This window comes from Helicoverpa armigera, chromosome 6 (genome assembly GCF_030705265.1).
Source record: "Helicoverpa armigera isolate CAAS_96S chromosome 6, ASM3070526v1, whole genome shotgun sequence".
Lineage (NCBI taxonomy): Eukaryota > Metazoa > Arthropoda > Insecta > Lepidoptera > Noctuidae > Helicoverpa > Helicoverpa armigera.
The window spans coordinates 13,723,446-13,739,578 of NC_087125.1; the positions used below are offsets into that span (position 1 = coordinate 13,723,446).

Here is a 16,133-nt window from a genome sequence, read left to right on the forward strand (position 1 = left end):
ACACACTTCTCAAATACACCTACAACTCATATTACGTCCCCATAGTATAGTGTCCGTAATACCCAATTCTCTGAACATAAACCGGACTGCAGTAATATGGTGTTTACAAGCTCTGCCCGCGTCGTCGCCCATTAAATGACGCCATTGACGCCCTGCGACCGCGGACGGACATGTTCGCTGGACGACAATGTCGGGCGCGTCCAGCACTGTAGGGGTGAAAGCGCCAATAGGTGTGAGTAAGGGACTAAACTGTGGGCTGTTTGGTTTTTTTTTATTCTCATGTGCTGTAGACAGTTATTTTGGTTGAATAATTATTTTATTGTTTTTGATGAATGTGTAGTGTTATTTCAACGTAAAAGAGTCACAAACATAGATATCTATATGCGTATGTTGATAGACTTTGCCGTTTCAAAAAATCTTTTAATTTGCATCTAAAAAGTTTAAAAAAATAACCATAGGTACACACCGAATATCTCATATGGGATATCTATTCAATATCTCTAGAATTGACACAGTCACAGCGTTTCGCAGACGGCGCGGCACCGAGCGATGGCAATTTGTAGTTATTTACAGACAGACAGACCATCCCCCATACCCTTGACACCTACTCCGAGATCTACTGTCCACTCATACATCTGTTCAGACAATATGCAGAACATTGTCATTTCTATAAAAAAAAATAGGTACAACTGAAGACTAAGACTGGGTGACCAAAATTGTTGGGATTTTTATGGAAGAGTGTTGAAGTCTAGGCTACTAAAATTAATTCTTATTCTTTGATTTATTTAATTTAATTTATTCTTTAACTCATTTAGGTAGATTACTTCATGAAAGTTGAAAAGTCTAAAAGATTTTAGCTAAATCTTTTAGACTTTTCAATTGATATTAATGATTAAAATTAAGGCCAGAGTTAGCATAGAGAATTATTCATAAAATCGAATCGGTAATTCATTTTTTTGCCATTCTCAATTATTCAATTAATTTCATAAAGTACCTACTACTGGTACTACTAACCCAAAAATTGCGGACATAAACTTAATACGACGTCTTACTTACAATTCAAGATAACCCTCCCGCGCGTGGGGTGCGCAATAATACGCCAATAATCTTCCAGGACGCGTATTGCGTATTTTGAGCACGTACCTACATTACTGAACGGTATTTATAATATACGACGTGCGCTCTTCAAGCTTCTATCGGGACTAGTAATGAGCATTCAATTAAAATAAGGAAATAAATGAAAAAAAGTCAAATTCAACCAAATATAAAAAAGTACATTTTATTGAAAGTTACAAGAAAACTTGAAAAAGATTTGAAAATCTCTGTAACACAATAGCCACGAGTTTTTTTCTGAAATTAATATTTTTTACGCCTGCTACATTCGGTATCGCTCACGTATTTAAAAGGGAAGGGCTTTTAAAAATAACAATGGGCTTCGGGCAAAAAAAGTTGAAAGCCACTGGTGTATATCGTATCGTCGCCACTTATAGGAAGTTGCCAGTAATAAATTTTCCCGAACGATTATTATATTGCGTATTTTGAGCACGTACACGTGTATTATTCGTACGAGTATTTACATTAAGTGTGACGTATGACCATAGACATAATATTAGTAAACAGGACTGCGCACATAAACCCAAAAAACGAGCCGAGTGAAACAGTTAGTACGGAGGCTGTCTGTCCCTTTCTAATAGGGTGACTATGAGATTAAGCTACGTGAGACCAATCCGAGTTTGCTAAGATTATTAAACATAGATTGGTATTGAAGTTTTGACTTACGCAGTTTGTGACCTTAAAATACTAATATAGGCTTTTAATATTTTGTGCGAAATAGCAGTAATGAAAACAGGAAGATTCGAAGTGCAGACTGATTTTGTTGTATTTTTGCTTCACATATAGACTGCTGAGCCATTTATATCACCTTTCTACATTTTTTTGGGAAGCTATAACAAAAGTACAACAGTTTTAAAATCCATCACCCATATTTTGACTCATTACAAGAATTCATGGGCACCCTAGTTGTTTGATTTACGAAAATGTTATTATTAGCTTACCTGTGGAACAATATATTGCAACCACCATAGGATTCACTTTCACAAGTATAAAACAACACTTTTTCACCATTTTAATAGTTTAAATTGATTTAATACAAAAAAATATAAACAACATTTTAAATGCTGATTACGCGCCAAGAATGTTCAGGGTTACCACTAGAAAATAAAAAAAAGCAAAATAAAAATGTATGTTGTTTATGTTTTAAGAATTAATACGAATAAATTAAACAGATTGTTATTAATTTGTTGACTTACAATTGTTAAAATAAGATAAAAATATAAGTGATTCAATTGTTTTTTGCGAAGACAAAACTTTTGATCACAACATTTTTTTATGCTGGCAAGGTGTTAGAAAGAGACAAACAGCCTCCGTTCGAACTATCACTCTCGGCTCGGATTTGCCTCTGTATATTATGCAACCAATTTAGTACCTTATTACGTTATAATATATAGAATAGAGTTCATTTTCGTAAATATATATTTTGAGCGTGCGCAATCTTGTTTAGTAATATTATATCTATGCGTATGACTAATCTGCTTTAACACTTGTTCAAAAAGCCGTAGGGTTATTGTCGACATATCATTAAAATTAAATAAAAATATATATTGCTCGTTGCGCTGTCTACAATAATGTAAAACAAACACACGAAATCAGATTTCATTTCCTTGTGCAATATTTCGCAATAGTTCCTCCCTAACACATCAAAACTTCCTCAAAAGATTTACATGCATGTCACTACCATCAAATGTCATATCATGATATTAAACGTATTTGACACGTTTGGAGCAAAAAGCGCCCCACAGCAGCAGCGTAGGGTTAAGGCCTAGTGTGGGGTACTTTTATATTCTGTGGGGTATTTTTATATTCGGTGGGCAACGCCAGGGGGCGGGAGTGGTATCGACAGGTTTCTTTTGGGCCGACGAGATTAATTAAGCCGCGAACGTCCCGTCGTGATTAATGTGCCGAGCTAAAAATGTTTGGAAACTGAAATCAATTTTGTCTTGAAAACATCGTTTGTGTGTTACACGTGTTGTTAAGAGGATTTTTGTTCAATTAAAATGTTAAATGTGTGTTAATGGAATCTAGATTTTGATGTTAAAGTTAAGGCTAATGATTAATACAATTTGGTCACTACATACATATTTGAAAGCTGGAAATGGCGCAAGGGAGTTTGATTTTTCCTAGCATAAACACTGACATCAGGAAAATAAGGAATTTTGGGAACTGTGTAAATAAAAAAAATGCAGATTTTTGGGCTTTGGCCCCGATCTCAGGATGAATTTAGAAAATTCCATGTTAGATAGCCAAGAGTCGAGTGAGTGTAATTTTTATCCGGGTGCGCATGGTAGGTATATATGTAGGTACCTACTTCCAACGGAACACGGTTGAAATAGCTGGCGGAAGCTAGTTATATATTCTTATTTGCCTTATTTTGATGTTTTTTTGTTAACCATAGGAAGAAGAGGATAATCTAGAAGTAGCCTTAATTTCCTATAAGTATTAAGGTTTATGTCCAAATCATCATGTGGTTTTACCACCTTTCCTCAAGCAATTGTCTCATAACCCTGGGCTGACCGTGACGCTGTGCATGCGACTATAGTGTAACAATACAATACTATAACATCTGTCATTATGTCTGCCCATTTTCGTATATAACACAATAATACAGCTCATTCTTTAACCGAACGGCTGAGAGAAGTGTTGTCTATTTATTCTGGTTTTGGAACTAGATTTTTTGAAGTTGAATAGTTTTTTCTATAACTTGATAGTGGTCTGACTAGGTTTTTTTTTGTGAGTGACTTTTGGCATTTCTCAATTAACATCTTATATATTTTTTTTCCATTATAGTGTTCAAAACTAGCTGAGTCCCAAAAATGGTGGTGCAAAACTGTGAGTAATTAGATTATTTTCTAAAATGTTTTATCTATAATTATTATGATAGCATTAATCAAAGTATTTAATACCTAACAATTTCTTATTGAGGCATTTAGAAAATTATAGTTTTGTTTTATTAATTTACTCGTACTGACGCAATAGTTTTTAATTTTTTCCTATTCGGGTACCGAACTGATGACACAGTGCAGTAGCTATGGCCAAAATCCCTGGTAAAATGTGATGTTTTCCTCGTGCAATTCATTAAAATGAAGGTTAAGGATATTTTTGAGGAAGCTATTAAGATTTTCCTTGTGGGTTTAAGTTATTCACCGTACCGTACCGGGAATCGAATCCAGGACCCTCTGGCAATCCGTCATGGTGACCATTTCGATATAAATATAAAGTGATTATTTGGAAATAAATTATCCTATCTAATTACACTCTTTACTTAGCGAACAATTAAACAAGTAACCAAGTTTTATCCATGTGTGAAAAATTACACTTAAGTCAGTATATGCTAATGACAATATATGTAGGTACACCTCATATGTAGGTATAGTCAAATATTTATTTCATTTAGGCCTTTACAAGCAATCAGTTTTTTTCCAAGCCTATCAAAAACATGTACTAATACATTACTAAGCAAGTACTAAAAAAATCGGTCAAAACAACAACTAATCTAATCACAATTACCTGATAACCAGATCGTAAGATTTCCAGTTTTCGCGGGACCGTGGTTCGTTGCGGCCTAAGACCCCTTGCTTAGTTATCTGTCAGATAACGGGGTGGTTGTTAAGCGTATATTAATCCTAGATAATTCGGCAGGTGGTTGCCAGTCTTCGTGTGGTGGTCACAAGATGAAGACGTTGCATATTATCGGAATAACTGTTGGAGTGGTCGCCGTTTTGGGCGTCATTGGAGGTTGGTTTTCATGTTATTCTGAAGGATTATACTGTGTTAATAGGTGAAAAAGACAGCGCCATCCTTGAATTGCAATATGCCTATAGATTTTCAGGATTTATGGAAGTTATTACGATATAGCAATTGAATTCATTAAACTTACTTAGGCCTAACGCTACTATATTTCACAAGACGCCAAAGGCTGTCTTTTCAATAGTCTCTAAGACACATATCAAATGAATTGTACTAATTAAACAGCTATTAATGAAGCCAAATTAATGACGAAATAAAAACCAATATTAGCAAAGTAAATGGTACAGACCTAGATTGAAGTGACCTATTTATTTCTTCTTGCATTTCTTATGCTTCCCTCGCGAGAAACATTTTGCAAGGAGTTTACTAGGCTATACATGCCTGCTAGTTATCTCAAACTCGGATCCTGAAGGAATTTATAAACCCTACAGCCTAGAGTCAGATAATTTTCTTAAAATCTGCTCAGTTTAAGAAATTGTAACAGACACATACCTACAGCTAATTTAGTATACATATACATACCTATACAATAAAGGTAAAAATATAAATTAATAGTTTTCTAAACGTATAAAGTAACATGCTAAACGTAAAGCTACTCTGTCTTTTAAGCTATCGCGGTCTTTTAAGTGATTTCTGACCAGAATTTCTCACAGCATTTGTCTTTACTTCCAGGTCTAATAGCATGGGGCGTGATAGCCTCCCAGGTGGATACGCCACCACCTCCAGAGCTCATACCCCTGGACTGGTGGCAGCATTGCACGCTCTACCAGATCTACCCACGGTCCTTTAAGGATACTGATGCTGATGGCATTGGAGATTTAAATGGTATGTTATTTTTTTTGTTTACTGTGGAAGAAAGTGAGTTTGTTATGACGAAATTCGGCTGAAATTGTAAAAAAATATCCAAAAATTTGTTCGCGCACGTTCGCGTTTGCCACTGTTTGCTAGAGAATGAACCAGAAGGAACATTTGTGTGGAATCTCGCCTTTCAATATTGCTTTTTATAAGTACATACGTTTTTTAGTTTGTATTAACTTAAAGGGCTATCAGACTAAAGTTGAACTTATACACAATACGAAGTCGTAAAATTAAAATAAAACCACTTTTTAATAGAGAAAATATGCTCCAAAATAGGAACAACTTCATGCCATGTTTAGGTACATCAGTTCAAAAGGTACCTGTCCAAATTGTTGGTTAGGTACATTTTGGCTTCCTCTCGTAATAACCATATTTATATTTTTGTGCCGTGATGGCCTTATAATGGCGGCTTCCGATATAATAACGCCACCAGCGAATAATGACATGTTGTTATTATTTAACTGATGTTTAGGTGAATACTTCACTTACATAGTATTATATACGTACACGTGTTAAATCAATGTCGTTCAAACACTTGTATAAACTAGTAGCTGTATTCCCGCGGTTTCACCCGCGTTTCGTGGGAATCACTGCCCGTACCAGGACTTAATATGGCCTATGTTACTCGGAAATAGTGTAGCTACTCAACAGTGACAGTTTTACATATCGGTTCAGTAGTTTCGTAACCTTTTGTGGTACAAACAAACAAATTATATTAGTATAGACAGATGAATATCATGCGTGTATGAAAAATATCTCTTTATATAAATAAAAGTAGGTACCCAATTTATTTTAGGTAAAATCCAGGAATTAAAAAGAAATATCTACTAAGGCTAAGCTTAAGAGGTTTTTCTTAATCTTAGTTTTAAGCCTGTCTAGTAATCCTGGTTTAAGGTTTTATCACTTGGAAAAATATATTTTGTTTTTTAGCCTTCTCTTATTTATTTATCATAAATAAAAATTGATTTTCGTGATTCCGTAATAATTAATTACTATTCTTTCTCAAGATAAAATCATCATCTCAACATTTTTTTTCGTAATCAGTTGACTATTGGACAATGGACATTGTCCATTGATTGAATTTGAATAAGTACATTATTTTGAGTTGATTTTGATTGATGACCTTTATCCATTCAACTTCCAAAACAATTTCAATTAGAACAGTGATAATGAATCATTCTTATTTACTTTTAGTTTTTTAAAAGAATAGTTTTTAGTTAAAATTTAAATATAAATATAACAAAGATGAAGCCGCTAAAAAAATGGATAACGTAATCTAATGTTGTTATTAGGAGTGTATTATTTTAGAAAATGGGTACCTATAGGTTATCCTGAAAAAAAAAAAAACATAATAATATTTTCATTTCCAGGAATATTAAGCGAAATGGAGCACTTCAAGGAATCTGGAGTGGACGCTATATGGATGTCTCCTATCTTCGAGTCCCCTATGATCGACTTCGGGTACGACATCAGCAATTTCTACGAGATTCACGACGAGTATGGCACCATAGAAGATTTTAGAGCGCTGCTCAAGAGGGCACATGAACTTGGTAAGTTAGAATCTAACTTAGCAATTATTCGCGGTTTTCCTTGTGTCTTGAAGGGACTTCTATTGGTTTGATATTTGAATCATTCTTTTTTTTAAAGGGAAACGTAAGCAATAAAATATGACAGACTAAATAGACAGCTGGCAGTAGGTTCGATGAGTGTTTTTTTTTTTTTTTTAAATCGTGAATTCAATTAAACTCTTCTTTCGGTCCGATACCAACCAAATACCTGATCGTTATTATTTTACTACCATTACCATTATTAATTTCCATCATGAATCATGATCTATGAACCCAAACCAACTATCGGCCGACTAAACCGTTTTATTTATTTTTGGTCTTACTTCAATCATTTTCGTTTTACATTGAAATCTGTTGGGCTAATTAAAATATATTTGAGTAATCATACTGTATGTAAGTAAATAATTACCTTTATACATAAATATGCCTATTTCTGTACAAACAGCATATTATCATGTGACGCGCGTAGATGTAATTATAAGATTAACTTCTTTCTTGTAATCCTTCGTCATCGGCTTCCTGCGATGTTATTACACTTGTTAATACAAGTATTAACATTTACTTACAGACTTACACCTCTATCTAGATAAATTACTTAGTATTCTAGTATTTATTATTATTTTTTTAGAAAAAATCAAAGTATCTATCTCACTTTTGAATATTATTACCAAGTCAATAAAGTAGAAAATAGAATGAAGTAGTAAAGGTTGTACAAAAACCTCGAGGGTAAATTAAAAAAGACAGAATTTGTCAACCCACCTCGAGAAAGTACGGTGATCGACACTCTTGCCATCTCTGTATTAAAAGAAGCCTGTATGCAACAATAAATAATTAGGCCAACGTTAATATTGATATTTTTATCAATAAAATAAATCAATCAAAGGAATATTTTGATAGCAATATCAAATACAAAATGAATGATGCGGCAATTAATTGATTTTACTTCAAGGCTGACTAATGATGCGATATTGCAGATTGATCAAATCATTATGCCATAATATAATAACTTCATTTTATGTCTCCCCTCAAAATGCTTGAATTTTCATATTTAATTAGGGCTAATTCAATAAAGGACTATAAAACATAGTCGTACTTTAGGAGAGTTATTTAATGGATCAGTACCTATATTTTTATGAAGCAGATGAATGAAAAGGCTTAAAGTAATTTTATTTCCCGTAAAGCGTATTAGAATGTTTAATAGTACTGTGTGTGTGTGTGTGTGTGTTTAATGTGTAATACAATCTTTCTTTTACAGAAGATGGCTACTGCATAGCTCGCCAATTTTTTTAACTTGTTTCTATCTTATGACATCTAATACTTGTATAAATAACACATGGAAAGCTAATAAAAAAGTGATTGCGCCTAGGCATTTCTCTAATGCACGTGGACCTCCGGGGATTAACAACCTTCTTGGAGATCTCTTTCTGATAACAATTATCAGTTATCACATAGATCGATAAAAATAAAAAAATGTTAAAATCGATTGATAACCCTGTTATCACCTTACCACCGCTATCCGGATTGAGAAGTCTTAATCCTATTTAATGATAAGATTAATTACTTGAAGTTTTAATATACGTAGTTTAAATTATTAATGAATAGGTATGACTGTGAGAGATAGATAAACTATTTTCCTGTACTTAATGCACTTAATTTGCCCCAGCAAAGGGCCCTTTCGGTAATAATAATCGCGAACAAGTTTAGGGTATCCTTCAAAATTCCTCAAAATCATGATCTTTCCAAAAAAATCAAAACATTTTTCTTTAATAAAAAAATCTCTTTTGCTTAAGTATCGAATCTCGGACAAAAAAAGGTATAAAAATTAGGGATTCCACGTTGCACTCAATATTTCAACTAGTGACCAAGAAAATAAAGTTATGACCAAAAAAATGACCATTGTCCATTAACATTCCAGGTATCAAAGTGTTGCTGGACTTCGTGCCGAACCACGCGAGCACCAACTCTTCCTACTTCATCAAGTCTGAGGAGGGGGACCCTAGGTACAGGGACCACTTCATCTGGGCTGATGGCTACCCGGACCCTAACAATGCCTCCAATAGGTTCCCGCCTTCTAACTGGGTAAGATGAGATTGATTTTCTACCAGATAAGTAGCAATAGAAATAGATGATTATAAGTATACTCACACTCTTTCACAAAAAAAAAGTACTTAATCGTTTTTAAATAGATAATCTTCTAGAACCCTATGTATGCTGACTATGAACTGATCAAAACTGTGAAAATTATATCCAAAAATTATTGAAAAGTAAAGCTTAGCAAATGCTCAAAATTACACTCTAATTCAGGTCTATTAGAAGGATTCATTAGTCCAGGTCTACATTGGTACAGTTATTTTAAAATACGGCAAGCTACAACTTAGCTCTTACGTAACCTCGAAAGCTATGAATTAGACAGCTATCCAATTCGGTCGGGTTAAAATTAGCAAGCGCTCGATTGCACCGCAGTGTTACTACAGTTTAAACTTCAGTTACCATTATTTACCGCCTCCACTGCCAACTATTTTAGAATCGACAATCCCATTCGACTATCCACTTATTTATCCCTTAATTAAATGCTAAACAATGTATCTGTTTTAATCAGTTCAACAATAGCAAAACTAAACTCGAATTGAATGAAGGAAATTCAAACGACCCAAAAAGGTATGCAAATACTTTTGAAAACGAGCGAATTTAAACGGAGTTACAATCTTTACAAAGTATAGATGTCGATAACTTTTACCAAGTCATTATTTAACTTAAAAAGATCGCTGTAAGTACGAAAAAAATACTGCGATCATAAACATGGGCGGTTTACAAACTTTTATCAAAACTTCGATTCTTTTAGAATAAGTAATGAGGATTTTCTATTAACATAACATTTCGTTCAGAACTTACTTGTTCTTAATGTTCTGAGCTATCAAATGTTTTCACAGAACGACCTCGCAGCGTTGCCTTTAAATTAAACTGTGCGTTCATTTCCTTTTGAAGACCTCATAAAATATTCCAGTCTCGCTTATTTCGCTCCGATATATCATCCAAACTGCTATTAGAAGGAATTACATCTATTAATGAAATAAACTACGAAATTCTCGTCTTGCTTATGTAGGTTTATGTTTAAGAAGGCCATAGTAACCCTTTCGGCCTTCCTTTAATCACTTTTATGGTTTAGATTTCACACTAGATGAAAATATAGGATAGTTTTTATATCCATTTCAATCTACCTCAATCTCTGATTGTCCTAGGTAAGTCAATTCGGAGGTTCCGCCTGGGAATGGAGCGAAAAACGACAGCAGTTCTACCTCCACCAATTCGCGGTCCAACAAGCTGACTTCAACTTCAGAAACCCTGCCGTCAAAGAGGAGATGTTTAACATCATGAGGCACTGGCTCGATGAAGGAGTCGACGGCTTCAGGGTCGATGCTTTACCTTACTTGATGGAGGCTGATCCTGCCGACCATGGTGGAAAATACCCCGATGACCCATTGAGTGGGATGGCGGAGTTTGAATCCCATCAGCTTGGGTACACCATTCCTCTGTATACGAAGGATCTCATTGAGTTGTATGATGTCGTGTATGGATGGAGAGATTTCATTGATGATTATAATGAACGACATGGAGGTGACACCAGGTTAGTAACAGATGATATTTACTTTGAAAATAGGGGAATTGTTATATTTATTGAAGCATCTAAACCCCTTGGGCAGGCCTTCTCTCTCTGTGATTTAGGCATTAACACATATTTAAATATGAGTCCATTCTTTCTGAGCTATTCACAAAGTCATTTATAGAAGTATCTTATGAATAACAAAAATATTAATGAAGCAAGCTCGCTTGATTAATGTCAGCTGTTTCAATAATAAGTTATTTTCGTCCCGTCCTCATTCAAACAGAAAAGAGTATTCACGGTGATCGGACGAATATTTCCAATTATCCTTTAAGTAACGAAACTCTTTAATAATTCCGATCCTGCATAAGTATTCAATCTCCTAAGAAGCCCCAAATTATTTTACTTCAGTTAACAACAAATTGAAGATTAAAACTTTAGAAATTTCAATATTGAACACTTTTGTGATTTTCTTATTTCTTTAACAATGTTTGCTTAACTACTTAGACTAAGTTGGTTTTGAAGAGACGGCAAGGAATCTTTTTAAAATTGTTTTGTGTCTTTTTGACAACCAGTCCTACGCTACGATATGTTTAACTGATTCATATTCAAATACAAAAAGGTATGTTATCCATTATGTATGTATCTACTTTTCTGTCCTCCTCACATGAAGACTAAGCTCTCTTAAAATTTTTAGAGTATAAAGATTCTATGCAACTGTTTTATGTTTTTCCTTCTTTACTTGCAGGGTGATCTTCTCAGAAGGGTACGCGAACATTACGATGACGATGCTGTACTATGGCAACGAGCAGGGCGAGATTGGCGCGCACTTCCCCTTCAACTTCGACTTTATCACCGACGTGTCTGCGAAGTCTAACGCCAGGGACTTCGTATACACCATACTCAAGTGGCTGACTTATATGCCTTATGGGGCTACTGCTAACTGGCAAGTAAGTAAATTCATAAATTGATATTTAATTGTGTTTAATGCTAATAGGATCAGGTATCTGAGGGCACGGCAGTGCCCCAGCCAAGACTCGAGCAAAGCGGGCACGGCCGTACCATCTTTTCTCGAAGCGTTTCGCGGCTATTTCAGCCCCCTGTATCTTCCATGTGAACAAAGCTAGGAGTTTAGGTTTTCGATGACCAAGAGTAAGTATTAGAACTAGCTCAGTCCCAAAATTACAAGAAATTTGAATAAATAGTTTACGAGTTATGAGCGATCAAAGTTACACCATTTTGTCACTGACTCACTCACTGACCGATCATCAAAAGTCTAAGGTACTTCTAGCAAACTTAGAACCTTCAAATTTGGCACCAAGATAGGTTATTAGCTACATATAAAGGGAAAATTATAAAAACCTTAAAACTTAATAAAAAAATAGGAAACAAATTTATATTTGCGGTTTTTCAAGAACATTGTGTATGAATTTTGACTGCATTGATAACTTTGTTATTTATTTATGTACAAAATGTTACTATTTGTTTTATTGTTACGTAGTGTGGTATATTGTTATTATGTATTAAATATACATACATATGAATAAAAAAGCTAGGTTAAAATAAAATGAATAATGATAAAATCTTTCATATTAATGCAGTGCGATAAATACTGCATGCTCGCTCGATAGATGGCGTTGTCCTGGTCTAAATCGCGTTACGCTTTTTAGTTAAAAAAAAAACAATTTCATGTGATAGCGCCATCTACCTCTGAAATAAATCTCTTTTATTCTAAAAGATATTCGATTAAAAAATTCGACAATTTCGAAATTGTTTAATTTATTTTAAAAAAATGTTGTTTACGTGCTAGTTTAGGTGTACATATTTAGTTTGTTATATATTTAGTTAGTTGCATGTAAGTTAATTTAATTTGTTATATACTTAGAGAAGAAGGAGACCTACAAAAAATAAATTAGATCCCACCAAAAACATTAAATGTAAAAAAAGCCAATCCTCTACGCAATTCCTCCACCGTAAAAAGTTTTGAGATCGCATAGAAGCCAAGTCCTGTTCAACTTTATTTGTAATAATAAATCAATATTTTGTGACTATATCAATAGTTTTGTTCACATTACAATAATATTGTCTTGGCCATGAGCACAAGTTAATAGTCGCTCCCTGAAATAATGTGTAAATACCATTGAATTGATACATTCTATATGGACATGATTTTACGATTGGACTGATTGGAATTTGAGATCACCATGGACCAAACATGCGCCATAGTAAATGTGCAGTTCATGATTTTGGATGATACTGACTGTCGGTGCTGTCGGTCATTTAGTAACAATTGAAAAAACTAAAAGTATTTAATTCTGTGATATTAAACTTCATGATTGACTTTCACCTCTCCAAGATATGCTGTATTATATTTGTAGTTTATTGTGCTCATGGCCAAGTCAATATTATTGTAAAGTGAACGAAACTATTGATATGGTCACAAAATATTGATTTATTATTACAAATAAAGTTGAACAGGACTTGGCTTCTATGCGATCTCAAAACTTTTTACGGTGGAGGAATTGCGTAGAGGATTGGCTTTTTTTACATTTAATGTTTTTGGTGGGATAGCTAATTATGAATTTGCAAGAACTTGAGCAAAACACGGCCGAAAAGGAAGAATTTGCTTAAGAACAGAAAGCACCAATTGCATAAATTGAACTTGGGCTGCAAGTGATATCTGGACCGAATTTTTCTTCGTGAACACTTTTATGCTGGCTAAGTCTTGTTGGTTTTCTTTAATTTCAGTTCGGCAACCACGACAACAACAGAATGCCGACCCGCTTCCGTCACGACATGGTTGACGGACTAAACTCCCTCAACATGATGCTACCTGGTACTTCAGTCACCTACCAGGGCGAGGAGATTGGCATGAGAGACGGTTATGTCTCTTGGGAAGACACAGTTGACGTAGAAGCGTGCAACCGAGGGGACCCTGACACCTACCACTTGTACTCACGAGACCCTGCAAGAACACCCTTCCATTGGAACAATGGGACCAGTGCTGGCTTCTCCACCAATGCTACCACATGGCTGCCAGTCGCTGAAGATTATAAGGAAATCAATCTGGCTAAACAGAAGGAGGATGCAAGGAGTCATTATAAGGTTAGCGAAAGATATGTTATAAGTTATAAGTCCGTATGATATTGGATTAGTTGAAGTTGTTTAAAGAAGGTTATATAAATCCTATTTCGCTTTCAAACAGGTATACCAAGCCCTAACAACTCTTCGCAAGGAGAAGACGCTCTCCCACGGGGAGTATGACATCAGAGCCCTGTCAGACAGCTCGTTCTACCTGGTCAGAAGCCTGAGGACGTACGACACCCTGGTGTTCCTCTTCAATGTCGGAACAGCCCCCGACACCATCGTATTGGACAGGGTCCCTCATTTCAAGAGACCAGCTACGGTTTATGTTTCTAGTATACATTCAAGCAGGAATGCTGGGTAAGATTGATATTTATTTTAGTTTATTGTATTAAGTCATTTAGCCTCAGTATTTTTTAAAGTTATTGGATTTGGAGTTAAACTTTCTCATGCCATTTTCTTTTATACATATCTCTTTTTATTAGTATCAGTCCTGTATAAATGTACCAGTTTTTGTTCTGTCTTCGACGATTGTACCATTTGAATGGTTCTTTATTCATAAGGACACTTTGGATTGGTTCTGAAGTTGAACAATATCTTTTGTTTTCAGTGACGTCATCGACACAGACCAGCTGACCTTGCAAGCGGGAGAGGCGATGATCTTACGTGCACCACCAATATAAGAAATATTCCTAAAATTAAAGTAATGTGATATTTATTTAGATAAATTAATTCTTGTGATATAATAATTTATTAATCAATGTCTAAGCTAGTATTAAGTTATTGACTAAATGTTGACATAGTTTGTTATCTTTAATTAGTGTAAATAATATAATTAATTTTAAGTGATACTGTTTTACAAAAATACATGTGTGTAAAAAATATTTTGTATTGCAGTTTTATTGCTTTTTATCTAGTCATAAAAAATCCTATATAAATATCCATTGCACTTGAAAGATCTATAAATTGATAGCAAATATACACAGGAAAACTTTCTAGCACTACAAATATATCGGAATAAGTATATACCTCTACAATCACCCAATTCTGCATACTGCAATGTTTTTTTATTTAAAAACCAACTCGACAAAACATGAAATATTGAAACCAGACCGAATTTCAGTACCTACAAAACCGTAAATATGCAAACGAGTTGTTTTTCAATAAATAAGATAATTACCAGCGATGTCAGTTGTGCCCTTGTGTAATGCGCGTGAGTTGATTCAATTAAACCTTATGTTTCGTTACTTTTGATTGTCTATATCTCAGATCAAATTTCTTTGATCTATATTATATCAGCTTTGTGAGTGAGTTGTAAACCCTTGATATTGAAAAGTACTGCAGTTGATCAAGAAGGTTATAAACACCCGCTTCCAACTTTCTACCATGTATTCCTTCTAATATTACTTACATATTCATGAACTCGAGCAAATAAGATGTATCAGTGTGCGCATGAATATGACGCGACTACTGCCATCTTTTCAACAGTTGTTGACAAATGTTAAATATGTTTAATAGCTAAATTGAAATTGATGAATCAATTCGATGATTAATTAGTAAAGCCACACTGGAGCTGATGTAATAAGGATTAAATTTGATACATGCAAATTAATCTTTTTTATCTGAAGAGTAGGTAAACTAAGGAATAGGACAAAATGATTAGATATGACGGGATTAGTTTATTGCATCTAGAATAATTTATACACCTAAAGTAACAAAACTATATGACACATCCCGGATTCAGGACATTTGCAGCATGTAAGGCAATAAAATACCTACTCTGGTTTCATCCGGCATCCGATTAGAAAAAAAAACGACAATGTTGGGAAAAAACTAGGTAAACGACAATTTATTTTAAGCCTACCACTAGTTTCCATTGAGAACCTGTTAATATTTTCGCAAACCTTGGTATTTTCTACCGCCATATACGTAATTCATCAGCTAGGAATTTAAATTCTCAAGAAATTTAAATTAAAAAATAAGTACAAACTTCAGCAGATATATCCTTCTTCAAAGTGACCCAACAAGATAAGGTCACATTCAATCAAAAAGTTTTCACACTTAAAATAACTGAAGCTCTAAGTAGTTCTGTTGTAACCTTTTGTACCCGTTCAGTGATAGAAGGACCTATGAATAAATGATCATGATGGATGGTCGAG

The 16,133-nt window shown here is 34.4% G+C and overlaps 2 protein-coding genes across 5 annotated transcripts in view; one reads left to right on the forward strand and one right to left on the reverse strand.

The window, feature by feature from the left end:
* LOC110376985 (uncharacterized) overlaps nt 1-16,133 on the reverse strand; it is a 56,077-nt gene that overhangs the window by 23,924 nt on the left and 16,020 nt on the right. The gene's annotated exons all lie outside the window — the stretch shown is intronic.
* Nucleotides 3,915-14,858, forward strand: LOC110376987 (maltase A1). The gene is made up of 10 exons (XM_064035114.1): nt 3,915-3,945; nt 4,756-4,851; nt 5,536-5,688; nt 7,092-7,271; nt 9,205-9,368; nt 10,529-10,914; nt 11,639-11,840; nt 13,639-13,995; nt 14,096-14,334; nt 14,585-14,858. The coding sequence occupies exons 1-10, from the start codon at nt 3,930-3,932 to the stop codon at nt 14,655-14,657; spliced, it is 1,866 nt and encodes a 621-aa protein (XP_063891184.1). The 5' UTR covers nt 3,915-3,929; the 3' UTR covers nt 14,658-14,858.

What these genes read in the sequence shown, in the direction of transcription:
- LOC110376987 (XM_064035114.1), top strand. An exon ending in TGGCATTGGAGATTTAAATG is followed by an intron (nt 5,689 to 7,091) that starts GTATGTTATTTT and finishes TTTCATTTCCAG; the next exon opens with GAATATTAAGCGAAATGGAG. An exon ending in CAAGAGGGCACATGAACTTG is followed by an intron (nt 7,272 to 9,204) that starts GTAAGTTAGAAT and finishes TTAACATTCCAG; the next exon opens with GTATCAAAGTGTTGCTGGAC.